Below are 15,457 nucleotides of genomic sequence, written 5' to 3' on the forward strand. Positions count from 1 at the left end.
TTTTTAAATTAACCCAATCAAGGCTATCAATGAACTGTTAGGCCATGGACCTTTGAACTGTTAGGCCATGGACCTTTATACTATAAAGGTCCATGGGCATGGTATAGGCGTATATCGAATGAGTTTTCATTGCTGCTGATTACTAGGGTCAAATTTGCTCGTAATGGGCCTTAGCCCACAGGGCTCCAATTTTTAATTAATGGGCCTACTTTTAGTAACAAAACAATCATACATTTGCAAAACAGGTTTCTTTTTATAACAATATAAAATGTGGTTGTCAATGATCAACTGACATGACTGATATGACTGACAGACCCGTCCGTAATCTCACTTTGACAAGGCACTAGGCCTATATAGAGGCATATTGTGATAGCAAAGTCAAAGGCCAAGGCCAACTAATAACGGTAATGGGTTAATTCTAGTTGTCGGGTATATTCCTTTCTAATGTCGTTGATGTCCAGCTAGCTGCCCTTATATTAGTTAGACTGAACAATCTAGCCTCCAGTTTTTGGTTATTTTGCTAAAACTTTCCAACTCAAATTCTCAAGATCCTGCAAAAATCAGAAACAGTCAGCATGTATGATGTCTATAAGACATGGAGCTTCACCAACATCACTGAAACTGTATACACCAGCTTATAAATGCACACTGTGTATCAAATCATAAACAGTCACCCAGCTATGAATTTGGACCTCTAAAGTCGAGAATCAAACACGATCGGACGAATATTAAGCGAGTTCTAACACTTTAAGTGTTTTTGGTTTTGGCCCCCTGGTGGCCAACTCGAGAATCAAACTCGACCGATTTTTCGACGCGACACACCTTTGGCCCGCCCTCTATCAGCAGACCAAATTTCAACCCAAAATATTGTGTCGTTCAGAAGTTACAGAGGGGAAGGGAACAGCAGCGAGCGGCTCCGCAGACTGACGGGCTCAATAAGCTTAATCACTACCATCAATCGCACTTTGTGACTCGCAACTCGCATTTTGTAACTCGCAACTCGCATTTTGTAACTCGCAACTCGCATTTTTTAACTCGCAACTCGCACATTGTAACTCGCAACTCGCATTTTGTAACTCGCAACTCGCACTTTGTAACTCGCAACTCGCACTTTGTAACTCGCAACTCGCATTTTGTAACTCGCAACTCGCATTTTTAACTCGCAACTCGCACTTTGTAACTCGCAACTCGCATTTTGTAACTCGCAACTCGCAACTCGCACTAAAGTAACACTCAATTCGGCCTGGCTATGACTGTTTCATCTCTCTCATCATGCTGTCAACACAGTGGGGCAGTCAGGACTGATTCGGCCTGGCTGTGACTTCCTCATCTCTCTCTGTGACTGCGTCATGTCTCTCGCCATGTTGACAACTTGGCAGAGCAGCCAGGACTGATTCGCCTGGCTGTGACTGTCTCATCTCTCTCACCATATCAACAACTAGGCAGTGCGGCGAAGACTGATGTGGCCTGGCTGTGACCGTCTCATCTCACTCATCATGTTGTCAACACGGTGGAGCAGCCAGGTCTGATTCGGCCTGGCTGTGACTGCCTCATCTCTCTCACCATGTTGACAACTTGGCAGAGCAGCCAAAACTGATTTGGCCTGGCTGTGACTGTCTCATCTCTCTCACCATGTTGACAACTTGGCAGAGCAGCCAAGACTGATTTGGCCTGGCGGTGACTGTCTCATCACTCTCATCATGTTGTCAGCACGGTGGAGCAGCCAGGACTGATTCGGCCTGGCTGTGACTTAATTCCTCATCTCTCTCACCGTGTTGACAACTTGAACGCCCTGATAGCTCAGCGGCTAGAGCGCTGCGCTTTAGATTGGGTGGTCACGGGTTCGAACCCCGGTGAATGTATTTTTTCGATTTTTAAAAGGTCTTCTTTCCATTTTTCATCCATGAACGTTTATCAGGCGCGGATTCGAATTACATGTAGATTCAAACCCTGGCGAATCTTAAATCGTTTTTTTTAAAGCTTTCTTTCCACTTTCATCCATGAACGTTTATCAGGCGCGTATCCAAGGGGGTGCACCAGAGGCACGCCCCCTGATTGTTATAGAATAGGAAGCTGTTATTGACACGACGGTCGTGCCCCGAATGGTTATTGTTAGCACTGCGGACCCGACCGTCGTTTCCGCAATGCAGGCTCCCTTCATTGCGGAAACGACGACGTCGTGCCAACAAGAACGAAATTTGGTGTTGCGTACCCGACCGTGCGTGAATATAAAACATGGACCGGAACAACCTGAATACGGCTTACCGACCGTCGTGCAAGCAGCGATGAAACTTAGTATTGTGGACCCGACCGTACCGTGGCACGGCCGTCGTGGCTGCAAGTCTTACCCTGCATCACTGCGGACACGATGGTCGGGTAATGCTCTTACAGATTATGGCGCTGCAGACACGACGGTCGTGACACGACGGTCGTGTCAATAGTCACTTCGTATAGAATATTTTAAATTGGCCATGCAATTTTGGAACACACCTGTAGTGCAGCAATGTTTGATGAGAAATGCAGTGCACGCTCCCTCTTCTTCCAGTTCCTGGATCCGTCAGCGCTCTTAAACCATCATCATTATTATCATTATCAATATTATCATGAAGAAAACCCCTTCACCCGCGAACTTTTCAAGCTGAAGTACACACTGATTCTAGGTTTTCGAGCACTCCAGGGAATGGTTTGACTATCAGTCGGCGGAGCTTTCTAAATGCCCTGTGCATCCGCACTTTCGGCTTCCAAAGGAATCGACTCGAATCTTAATTCAAATCTGCCATTGCCGACATCATTGGCGCCAAAAACTATTTTTTTGACCCTGTTCACCTCGTCCACAGTTTACACCTACCCCATATGCACTCCTCGATGTAGAAAGAGAGAAATAATGTTCACTAATAACGATTTCTGCAAGTATTGTGAGGTGGTTTTAGACATTTCTACATGTAGGATTTAACATCCTGCAGAAAGAGGGGAATCATACATTTCCAGTGATATATGACACAGATGGGTTGCAATCATATTGGAAGGGCATTTTTAAAATGTTACGTCCTGTTAACGGGGCTCGTCATCATCGCATTCGAGAAAAACTCTCTAACGAGACCTCAGTCATTCGATTTGGAGCGAAGCCGTCAGGGAGCGAAACAAATTCTACCAACTAAAAGTCATTTGTGAATGTTTGACCAATTCGCTTCGGAAATACCGAAGATTGCCGAAGGTATCAAAATGGTGATAACTTTCTCACTTCTAGGGAAAATGATTCGAGATTTTACCTAATTTGTAGCAAAGTGCGGATTATTAGGAGAATGAGTGCTACAGAGGCTGACAGGAAGGCATCCCTGGATGTCGAAGTGTTCCAGTTTTATAAGCCAGGTGAGTTGATTGTCCTAAAAACGGCCATATATGACCGACATTTCTTCAATGTTTTTGTTGATATTCCTCTGTCTGGCTGCAGTCTCCCGTATATTGATGCATTGTAATGCACATGATGTGTACATCCTGGTAGCCAATGTTCATGCATGCATTTATGCATTTAAATAAATTTTCTTACTTTTCTTTTTCAGTATATGCTTTTTGTCTGTATTTTTGAATGTGTTGCATGAAGCCGTGAAGGCAAGAGTAGAAATAGAAGCCTTGTTAGATTGTTTACAAAAAATTGTCTCCCAATTGTGAATTGAAAATATTTTAATTGTAGGGCGAGAAAAAACGCATGATAAGATGTAAGTGATACTATGATGTGATTTACAACTTTGCGGAAGTACGTCCATTTTTAATTGTTGATCACAAATGTAAAGCTCAAATTTTCCATTTTTGATTAGATTTATTATAAAATCGCTGAATGTAAACCACCGCGACCGCAAAAATGTTCATGTTGTGTCGTCATCAACGAAAACGGCATCGAAGCGACCCGTCCGGGCGGGATTAAACCATCAATTTCTAGAAAATGTGCATTTCGATTCGAAAAACCTTACCGATTTATGAGAAAGTGACGTAGTCATTTGTCAAAAACAGCTAAAACATTATATGGTGAAATTTGACACGAGTTACCCTTTAAAAATAAATTATAGGTGAAATGAAAAAAAAAGAAGGAAACAGGGTGATTGCTGAATCATCACGGATGACAGCAAGAGAGCTTAGATGACTTGTGAAACAAGCTGTGAAAAGTACCGAAATTTGTCATTGAATCGGCCCGATTACACGCTCTTCGTAATGATGTGACCCTTTATAATATAGGTCAATTTCAAACAGGCCTTATGTCCATGTACATGTAGGAACCATGACATGATTGATATCAAAAATATAAGCGAGCCTTACAAATATATAATGTATTATAACACTTTCCAACTTTAGTTTGAAACAAGGGTTTAGTCAAAACTGGTGCAGTTCAACACTTAGCTATCCAGATGACAGATGTTGTCGACTTTTAACTCAGAAGTCATAATAATTCAATTACAATTTACATTTTACGAAATATTCTACCATATTTCTTATTTAAAATTGCATGTTATGTTGTATTCAATTGTCAACTCTGTACTCTGTGCTCATCCGTGTTAGTCGCGTCAGGCTCCGAGTCACCCCACGTACATATTTTATGGTAGGATCTCTATAATAAGGACACCCTTGCCCTTGGAACTGAAAAGTGCTGTCCTTTTAGAGTGGTGTCCTCATTCGGTTAGCCTCCTATGACCCTGTGCTGTACTATTACAATTGATGGAGAGAATTGTCTTGCTAAGGTGCAGTCCAGAGACAGGTGGGTATAAAAAGTATGATTATTGATCCAATCAAGAAAGTGTTGCTCATGTCTACTGCAGGCAGCCTATGTATGACAGAAAATCAATATTTCTTGTTTAAGCCATGTCAGCCAAAATACTGCAACTACATGTGTGCTAACTAACTACATGAACTAGGCACCGTCCCAAAACTACTTTTATTAAATTGTCTTTTCTGTATCTATCTCAGTTGGCTCTTGGAGTATCAGACGGTGTCACAAAGTACAGATAGTCCATGAAAATTAATCCAAAGATCTGTGGTTCAATCCTAGTCAAGGCAGCTTTAAAATATTTGTGAACTTATTTCATTCTATTATTCATGATTTTGTGATCTGCATGGAGAGACTTGAGTCATGTTTAGATTTGTTCCAATAGCTCTTCAGGTGGACAGAAGACAGAAAGAGCCCTGACAGGCAACAGCTGACATGTCATTCTAACTTTTTAGATGCTGCAGGAACAATACTTACAATTTTGTAAGCAGCAGAAAGATTCAACTGCATGTATTGTTTATATGTGCCGATTACCCCTTGATAATGTACACTGTAGAGAAGTACAGTGTTTCCAACACTCCACATGTACAGTGATCAATGCAACCATGTACAAGCACGTGAAAACTCACCCACATACATCATCTGCATGACTGTATCAATAAACTTGGAACTTAGTCAGAGCTTGCATGCACATTCAGGCCAAGCTGATTTCGTTTATATTTGTTTTACCTGATAGTGATGTTTGCCTTTTTTACAGCAAAAATACAAAGTAGGTTTCCTCAAACCTTTCCTCAAATAACTATAAATTAGAAATAACTGACTGAATGGTTTTGCCTGACATGCCTAATTCAAGTTCAGATTCTTATCAGTAGCCTCAATTTTCTGTGAGGGTGAAATGTTCATGTACCCTCTAGCGGAGAGCCTGTCATCAGCTACAAGACAGCCTTTGAACAGATCTGATGGAAGTTGGATGCTAAATCTCAACATACCAATCCACCGTCGTTCGTCCATCCTTCACCGCCGATAACTCCCCCCTGATTGGCCATCAGAAGGGCTGTTACTTTATCAGTAGTCTCCCTGCATTTCCTTCCTTTCCCACGCGTCAGAAGGGCTGTTACTTTATCAGTAGTCTCCCTGCATTTCCTTCCTTTCCCACGCGTCAGAAGGGCTGTTACTTTATCAGTAGTCTCCCTGCATTTCCTTCCTTTCCCACGCGTCAGAAGGGCTGTTACTTTATCAGTAGTCTCCCTGCATTTCCTTCCTTTCCCACGCGTCAGAAGGGCTGTTACTTTATCGGTAGTCTCCCTGCATTTCCTTCCTTTCCCACGCGTCAGAAGGGCTGTTACTTTATCGGTAGTCTCCCTGCATTACCTTCCTTTCCCACGCGTCAGAAGGGCTGTTACTTTATCAGTAGTCTCCCTGCATTATCTTCCTTTCCCACGCGTCAGAAGGGCTGTTACTTTATCAGTAGTCTCCCTGCATTATCTTCCTTTCCCACGCATCAGAAGGGCTGTTACTTTATCAGTAGTCTCCCTGCATTATCTTCCTTTCCCACGCATCAGAAGGGCTGTTACTTTATCAGTAGTCTCCCTGCATTATCTTCCTTTCCCACGCGTCAGAAGGGCTGTTACTTTATCAGTAGTCTCCCTGCATTATCTTCCTTTCCCACGCATCAGAAGGGCTGTTACTTTATCAGTAGTCTCCCTGCATTTCCTTCCTTTCCCACGCGTCAGAAGGGCTGTTACTTTATCAGTAGTCTCCCTGCATTATCTTCCTTTCCCACGCGTCAGAAGGGCTGTTACTTTATCAGTAGTCTCCCTGCATTACCTTCCTTTCCCACGCGTCAGAAGGGCTGTTACTTTATCAGTAGTCTCCCTGCATTTCCTTCCTTTCCCACGCGTCAGAAGGGCTGTTACTTTATCAGTAGTCTCCCTGCATTATCTTCCTTTCCCACGCATCAGAAGGGCTGTTACTTTATCAGTAGTCTCCCTGCATTTCCTTCCTTTCCCACGCGTCAGAAGGGCTGTTACTTTATCGGTAGTCTCCCTGCATTACCTTCCTTTCCCACGCGTCAGAAGGGCTGTTACTTTATCAGTAGTCTCCCTGCATTTCCTTCCTTTCCCACGCATCAGAAGGGCTGTTACTTTATCAGTAGTCTCCCTGCATTTCCTTCCTTTCCCACGCGTCAGAAGGGCTGTTACTTTATCTGTAGTCTCCCTGCATTTCCTTCCTTTCCCACGCATCAGAAGGGCTGTACTTTATCAGTAGTCTCCCTGCATTTCCTTCCTTTCCCACGCATCAGAAGGGCTGTTACTTTATCAGTAGTCTCCCTGCATTTCCTTCCTTTCCCACGCATCAGAAGGGCTGTTACTTTATCAGTAGTCTCCCTGCATTTCCTTCCTTTCCCACGCGTCAGAAGGGCTGTTACTTTATCAGTAGTCTCCCTGCATTTCCTTCCTTTCCCACGCATCAGAAGGGCTGTTACTTTATCGGTAGTCTCCCTGCATTTCCTTCCTTTCCCACACATCAGAAGGGCTGTTACTTTATCGGAAGTCTCCCTGCATTTCCTTCCGTTCCCACGCGTCCATGTCGTGACAGCACATGTGGCTGGTGGGATGAGGGGCTGTTACTGTTTTCAAATACCCAGGGTGAGCACCACACAAACGAGCGATTTTCATCGTTGGGACCTGTGAACGTGACGGAGCCATGACATGACTAATGTAGTTGGTATGTGGCCGCCAATAGCATTCCGCGAAGATGACGTCACTGCAGCTCCTGCCCTCTATTTCCCCATCGCTGAATTACAGGCAATGTCGGACAAACATGCGGTTTCGTAATGGATTCAGGCTTTCTAACTAGGGCAGTTAGATTCAATCTGGCACATGTCCGAGTGTTGGAAATACTACATAATTGTTCTGAATATTCCTCTCTCTGACTCTATCATGTCTATGGTATCATTCATGCTAAAAACAATGCAGGGTCAAAGATAATTGACTTTGAAATATGCTCAAATGCGTAGAAATAAGTGTCGATGTCCGACTGTCACGTGACTAAAACGTCATCAATATCTTATGCAAATGACCTTGTGAGCTATAAATAGTAACTTCGCGGGATGCTATTGGTTAAAAATTGCAATCACTTGTCATATTGTCACGACGGCTCAGTTACATGTTGCAGCGACTAAAATTGCTCGTATGCACGACGCTTAAAGGGTAACCTGTACATGCATGGGTGCTTTCAGTTATCAATACTCATAGTCTTAAGCCTGAATTCTATCAGTAAATATTAAAAACCCTTTGCTTTGTTTACATGAATTTCTAACTATTCAAATGTACAGCAAATCAATCAGTGATGTGGATTAACAATTTAATGATGTAATCAGCGTCTAGACCACTTTGAATATGAGGTTTGATGTATGTTTGATACATGTACATATGTTTGAACTTGGAGCACTAATTACAGACCATGTTTATTCAGCACAACTGTGAGTGGTAATTTACTTGTTACTTTCTGATACAAATTGATCTACTTGATTATTGTGAATGTGAAGGTGAACAGATAAGCTTTATAGCTCAGTGGGATTGTTACTGTTAGTAGTAAGGCTGACATCGCCCCAGATTTTGCAGGTGTTATATAGATTTTGCAGGTGTTATATCCTTTCACCCAACTTGATTAAGAATGACAGAACTGAGAAAGGTCATTCATTCCAGTATGGCATTCCAGTACCAGAACAAAACTTATGGACCTATTTTTGGTTTACACCTTATCAAAGGCTGGGCAATCGATGAAGTAATGAGCAACTTGAAAAGATTGATGTGTTGTGTCCATTTTCAAGCCCACCATAATTATTCAGATTATAACTGCTGACAGCAGACCTTTTGGTACATGTAGTATAGCCTACATCTAACCACCCGCCCTCCCTCTCATGGTGAAGGTCTAAATCCAAAAGGTCAAAATATCAATTTCGTTTAGCCGATAATCATTTCTTACCTTTGCTTGTGATTAACATTGCATTGTTGTCTGATAACTTACGGTTACCGAGCAACAAGATGCTACTTGATTTTGTGAAATCAATTATCCTTGGTATTGGTAACCATAGAGATAGCCAGAATGTAAAACTGCCTTAACCCGGACAAAACAGTTTCTAGTCATGACAGGAGTTGACTTGACTAAGGACCCCTCTCTAAGACACTGTATTTGCTCCCGAAGTTGTCATTTTCTTTGCCATCAACATGCAGTGCACAGATTACCCACAGACTAAAGCACCCAGCATGATGATCAATACTGCTGTTCTGTTTTTTGCACGAATTTGAATTCCTGTGCTGGATCAGACTTGCAGCGTGATTCAGGAGGAAATCGTGTGTCATGTGCGTGGCTGGTATACAGTCATACCTCAACCAACCCAAACCTCACATGCATGCCTGATAAGAGCTTAGAACACTGCAAATAATGAATCAAAAACATGATGATTTAGGTCTGTTTTAGCTCAAATGCGGTCTGTCATGTCTGTGGCAGTTACAGTCTAGGTTGCATGCTCCTCTCTGCCTTATGGTGAAATCCGATAATTATTTGTGTGATGAGGCACATATACACTAATGGTGGTCAAGTAAGACTCTCGAGTAGAGCAATCCTAATTGAAGCTTTATGGGTTTACTTGGGGCTAAAGGGTGGTAAATGAGTTCAAGGCCCTGAAGCTGAGGATGATGATGAGTTCTGTCGCTTTTTTCCCACTCACTAACGGGTACAGTTTGATAGAGGCATGCTCTGGCTGCATGTCTCTACCTCCATCAGCTCGAGGCAGAAGAACCTTTCACCACGTCTCTTCATTATTAGGTACAGGAACGGAAGGAGCATGCACCAGCCAGGTGAACATGTTTGTGAGTTCAGTCGCATCCTTGGTGAAGTTTTTCTAGTCAATTCCGATGCTGGTTTAGTTCAACCTAATCTTGCACATTGAATTTAGTGACTCAGAAACTGACTCTCTAACATCAACAGAATAACTTGACTTATAACTAGTTAGTGCAGGTGCAAAAGGTGCCTTGTAGGTACCGGTACATGTACAGTTTGTGTTAGGCTGTTTGTGTTTGGGGCGAAAGCTTCATTACGAAGATAGACATCTTACAGTGCACTGCTTGCACAACATACATCAGTACTGAATTGAAAATTAAATGTAGCTTAACACTTCATTTGGTGAGATTAGGTGTTGAAGAAATCCACATACTGTACATACATGTACATGTACCTTCCCTGTCTGAACTTGAGATGCTTGGAATTTAAAAATATAGCTTTAAAAAACATGTCATTTGGTGAGATAAAGGTATATTGAAGAAAGCCACATACATGTCGCCTTCCCCTCTGTCTAATCTTCAGATGCTTGCAGATGTTTTACAACCTCTCCTAGGAGCCAATTCTGCATTCATGGCATTGCTCGTTAGTCTCGACTCAGGCAAAATGCTGGGACTCGGATCATGAGAAATGACATAGGGGCAGCATCCAACACAGATGTCAGATGGAGCAACCGTCCTCATTGCTTTCATACATGTAGCATGACAACTTCCCGGCGGTGAAAAAGTAGATTGGCAGGCTTTCACAGAGGATGATAGCAGTGTGCATTGCTCTCGATATGTCACGTGATCGAAAGTTTCTTGGTCCCAAAGAACTGGGCCCGGTTGTTTTGGCAAATTGTGAGCTTCGTCATCGAGCTTCAACTGAGGCTTCAAGTCTCGTGTTTGTGGCTCTGAATGTAATCTTGCGAAACACCTGACATACCAATCATCGTGACTGGTGTGTGTCTGACAGCACTGTAATAAAGGATCAATATGGTCTATTTGCAGTTATCGTAAGTGAAGAATTCTCCTCTCATCTCGCAATCAATGGATGTCTTGACTTCCGTCTTGACACCTGATTTGCACCCGCGAAGTTGGTATTTATGTGAGAAGGTTGGAAATAATGGGGTGACAGTGAGGTATGGCGTGAAAAGATCTCGGATAGCATGAACTGTCTGGAGGGCCAGGGGATATGGTGATGCAGCACATTGTGACTGTGAGACAAGGGGGCAGGCATGCCTTTGGGGGGGTTCCAAGCTGCCACGGGTTCGCACCATTGCAAATTACATTGTGCTTTCAACTGACTGAGTTCGATGATAAAGCGTTTTACTTGGAAGCTGCTCCTTGAAGTTGATATGTCCCGAAGACTCTGCACGCCAAGCATTTTGAGTGGGGATTCCTGTTAAAAGTGCTTCTCTGAATCCTCCCCCCCCTTGAACTTGGTAACCTTGATGTTTAAGCACAGCAGATGCAGCCGAAGTTGCAGAGAATGCAAGCATGCACATCAGGAGTGATGCAGGCTCCATTTATTTTCACCACTTTCCTCAATCCATCACAAGAAAGACATGTTTCTTGACATGTTGATGGAGTCATCCATCATCTTTTGCAGCTGAACATGAGAACATTGTAATCGATTGCTGATTGATGTGTTTTTATGCACCAATGGGCTTCCTCTACCAATAGAGATGAAAGGTCTTGGGGCCCAATTTCTCACTGACCAATCATCCAGTAGTGGCCAAGATGCGTCCAAGGCCTCGAATCTTTAGAAATCCATTGGAATGAAAGTTAAAACTCTCAATACTTGCAGTTTAAAATTACATAAAAACTGTTGAATGGCCTCAAATTCTAAATAACCTAACACCAACTCCAAAAGAAAATTTTAAAAAGTTTCCTAATGAGAAAATACCAGCTGAAATTGCTGTTCTACATATTTTACATTTTGCATGTTGAGAAAAACATCTCACACTTCCGCAGTGCATATTTGCACATAAATGACTCTGTACACTCCAACATGTTAACTTTATTCAATATATTCTATATTGACTCTAGAGGACCTTCATGTATCTGTCATAGCCGATGAATATCATGATAGAGGCATCCACTTACATGGTGGACTAATACTTGAGATATATGAGGTAAATAAATGAGAAAATTGTGTAGTTTTTTCTTGAAATTGCTTGTTCAAATCTTCTCGAAAGCCTGACCTCGACAAATATTTGGCAAAATGAGATATAGAAATTAGCATTTCATGATGAAAATTGATGTTTTGTGTAAGACAAGTTATGGAGACGTAACAATAAAGCACAACCTGCAAACGCTGCGATGGGAAAGTCACGATGTGCGATTGCCAATCATCGGTCACATCCAACGGCAATAGTCATGTTGATATAATTGCTCTGCCTCTGTCGTTGGTCGCAGGGATTAAAATCAGTTGGGATGATCTCTCACCTAACCATCTTTATGACACCCCCCCCCCCCCCGCCCAACTTCGATCCCTTGAACTCCCAAAAGTCGGGTTCTTTCAAATACAAAATGATGTGGGCATCAATTTGAGGCAATTATATGCAGGTTCTAATGAGAATATGAAGAGATGTAGTACAGTGTTTATTCACCAGATGGACACACAAACAAAAATTGGCAGAAAATGACAGACCTTCTTCATTTTCTTGTAAGGATTGAGATTCAACTCGGATTAGAACAGGCCTGGGGCTACCTGACGGAGCGTGGTGCCTGGTGGGACCCATCCCAAATGCTTGGTTCGGATTTTGTCGCCTTGAATTCGAGCACTGCAATATGGATTGTGACTGTTTCTCACCATCTTTGAATTCTTCTACACTAATTCATGTAATTGGGACCAGACTTTCTAATTAGATATCTTGAAAATTTCATCGTAATTTGATTTTAAAGCACCCGATAATTACGAAAATTGGGTCACAGAACTTATCGAAGCTCAATCGAATTCAAGTTTGGAAAAAACTTATTTCTACCGATTGAACATTATTAAATGAAATTTTAATTTACCGAATTAAAGAGTTTGCCAATATTAGTTATTCAAAACACCCCTTCTCGCTCTCCTTTAAGGGCATGGCATATGTGAATTTATTGAACAGTAATCATTTGAGTTGAGAGAAAGTACAAATTCAAATCTGAACTCCCCGCTCCAAAATGTGTCATTTTCGATTCTCTTCAATTGCCTGTGGAATTCTTATTTTCTTCTGATATCTCCCCCAACTGCACTTAAGAAGCTAACACAGAGCAATTTGCCAATTTTGTTTTAGCACGGTAAGCCACAGCTTTCCTAAGCATAGCTGATGGTCGGGGGTATTCCTGGTTCTTCTGTTACACACGCTGGAACGCAGACCCATTCTGCAGCTTCTATTACCAGTAGTTTAGTCGGATTAAATACTCTCTAAGAGACCGATTCTTAGTGTGTTTGTATGTTGGCATTGGCCCAGCCTCTGGAGTCCAGCTTTCTCTTTTCTAAGCATCGTACATTCAGGTATCCGTAGGAGAATACTGGAGTCTATACTGGTACTATTGCCTGGACCTCTCATACCTAACCCTGACTTGCATGCAGTTTTGCAGTGAAAAAAAGTACCCCAGAATGATTTGGTCAAATCTAAGAAGTTTCTTCCTGCCTTTGCCAGAGAATCCCTTTAAAAATGGCGATTGGCCTGGCCGGACTTTGAGATTCAGATCTAGACTTAATAGGATCCGGAAGATCAGTGATGATCCCAAGGATCCTTGATGTGAGTTGGGCAAGAGTTTGAGCAAAAATACAAATCATTGGGATCACACGAGTAGCACCAAATGCATTCTAGCTAGGCCAGCACAAAATTTCATTCTTAGCTAGTTCTAAGCTGGCAGATGCCCCTGTGTTACTTTTCGAGTTGACTGTTGATTCATAGCCGTAGTCAGGAAAGTGCCAAGTTTGTGGAGATAACGCACCCCATAAAGTACTAGAAGTAGCAATTTAAGGTATTAATTTATATAAATTGCTTAAGGAATGGATGTACTCTTTTAGAATTACAACATTAAATGGATGAGCAGATGCTGCTGCTCATTTGCTCGGCATCAATTACGCATTTTATTCGTTTATCCCTGAAACATGTGAAAAGGCAACCAAAATTGATTCAGAAATGCAAATTTATCTTGATTGTGAAAAATTATGTACGAGGTATGATTTGGTGACAAAGTTTATTGTAAGCAACAATAGGGAGTATTCGCAAAGCTCTGGAAACGTCAACGTGAACACCTATCCCCATTGTTCGAGCCCCTGATAACTTTGTCGAACAATAGGATATTCGTTCGCGTTGGCATTTCGGGGGGGGGGCTTTGCGAACAACTGCTCTATCATTTGCGGGTTGACGTGAACACAGCAAGAGGGAAAGGGGTAAGGAGTGGTGTGGTGTGTGACCTGGTCTCAAGATCACAGAGTTGTGGGTTTGATTCCCAGCACTGCTCGTATGCAACTCTCAGGAGAAGTTGTCACACTTTGATTGCTTGGAAGCGATTCTTGCAATCAATGAATGACAGAAAACTAAGATTATCATCCAAGTGGGCAGCATCTTCCAAGGGACTCCAGCCCCTCTCACCTCTGCCCAAAGATCACACTTTCGTCAAAGAGGAAGACAATAGTCCTGAGGTTTTCTGTCTTAACAAAATCCGAACTCTCAATACTGTATGATTATCTCAAAAAGAGACTTCCCAGATTACATGTACATGTACATTGTTAGCATTGATTTCCCCTGTATGTAAATATAGCGACGTCATGTCGAGACGTATAAAAATTTTATTGATAATCTCGGTAAATGTGGAAGTTCGCTGACATAGCTGCCAGGTATCGATCTGTGAATCGCTGACTTGTTGTAACAAGCTATGATTTGACATGGAGTCGTCGTGTATTTTCGACTTAATTAACGATGTGCTTATGTCAGTGGAATAAGAAATCACTTAACCCTCATGTTTTGTGTCATTTTTCTTAAGCCTGAGTTGTTGGGCTGAGGTGGATTGTATCCCGAAGAAATCATCTCCTTAAGTCCAGCCATAGCAGTGATGAACACGTCACGTAGCGTTAGAATGACATCGCTAGAGCTCACCGCGGAGACAGCATTCAGCAATTCATATCTGTAGGCCAACAAGTCAGTTTTCATGATGTTGTATGATGCTGCACTACCATATCTTGATCATCGAAAAGAGTCTTCGGTTTCAAATGCAGGATCATTTGCAAGTCTTATCACCGCATTGAAGATTCTGTGATATTGTGTTAAAAAAGAATTTCTTGGATGGATGAAAAACTACGATAAGAGATGTGAAGATTTCTGATAAAGATAGTATCAGGTAGAAACCAGATCAGGAATCGCTCACTTTAAGAGGATCTTTGTCAGTTTTTGTCCCCAAAAATCCTCGAGATACTCTGGAATGGAAGTTGGGAAAGTGGACTTGGTTGACTTTGATGCAGATAGTTTGTTGTGCTGTCGATTTACGTGCCACTGACTGCATCTTTCATCCACCTTCGAAAAAGAACTGTGATTTTACCTGCTTGCTTGAGTTCAATTTTGGATGCGAAGTCATACTATTAAAAAGAAAAGAATTATTCAGCCATTGTGTCATTATGATAGGAGTTCATTCAGTAATGCTCCTTATTTCAAATCACGATGATGAAAGTTTAGAGTACGCTCCTGGCATGGGGCAAAACCAGTATCCTGAATTGCTGCGTTGGTTGCTGGTCGTGAAATTCCTGAAGTGTTCTCACAGCAAAAGCTTGGGGCAATACCAGCAGGCTTCACCTCCATTCCTCATGAAACATATGATTCGTGCAGCTCTGGCCTGATGCTATTTGGGTTATTATGATAGAAGTTGATTCAGCTTGCGT

The 15,457-nt window shown here is 42.2% G+C and overlaps 1 protein-coding gene across 1 annotated transcript in view; it reads left to right on the forward strand.

Annotated features, from left to right (window-relative positions):
- The first annotated feature begins 3,216 nt into the window (after positions 1-3,216).
- Positions 3,217-15,457, forward strand: part of LOC135499323 (triple functional domain protein-like) — a 145,868-nt gene continuing 133,627 nt past the window's right edge. The window contains exon 1 of the mRNA XM_064790067.1: positions 3,217-3,369. Coding sequence (XP_064646137.1) covers positions 3,303-3,369 — 67 coding nt within the window. The 5' untranslated portion in view covers positions 3,217-3,302. The remainder of the gene's footprint in view (positions 3,370-15,457) is intronic.

Source organism: Lineus longissimus, chromosome 15 (genome assembly GCF_910592395.1).
Source record: "Lineus longissimus chromosome 15, tnLinLong1.2, whole genome shotgun sequence".
Taxonomy (NCBI): domain Eukaryota; kingdom Metazoa; phylum Nemertea; class Pilidiophora; order Heteronemertea; family Lineidae; genus Lineus; species Lineus longissimus.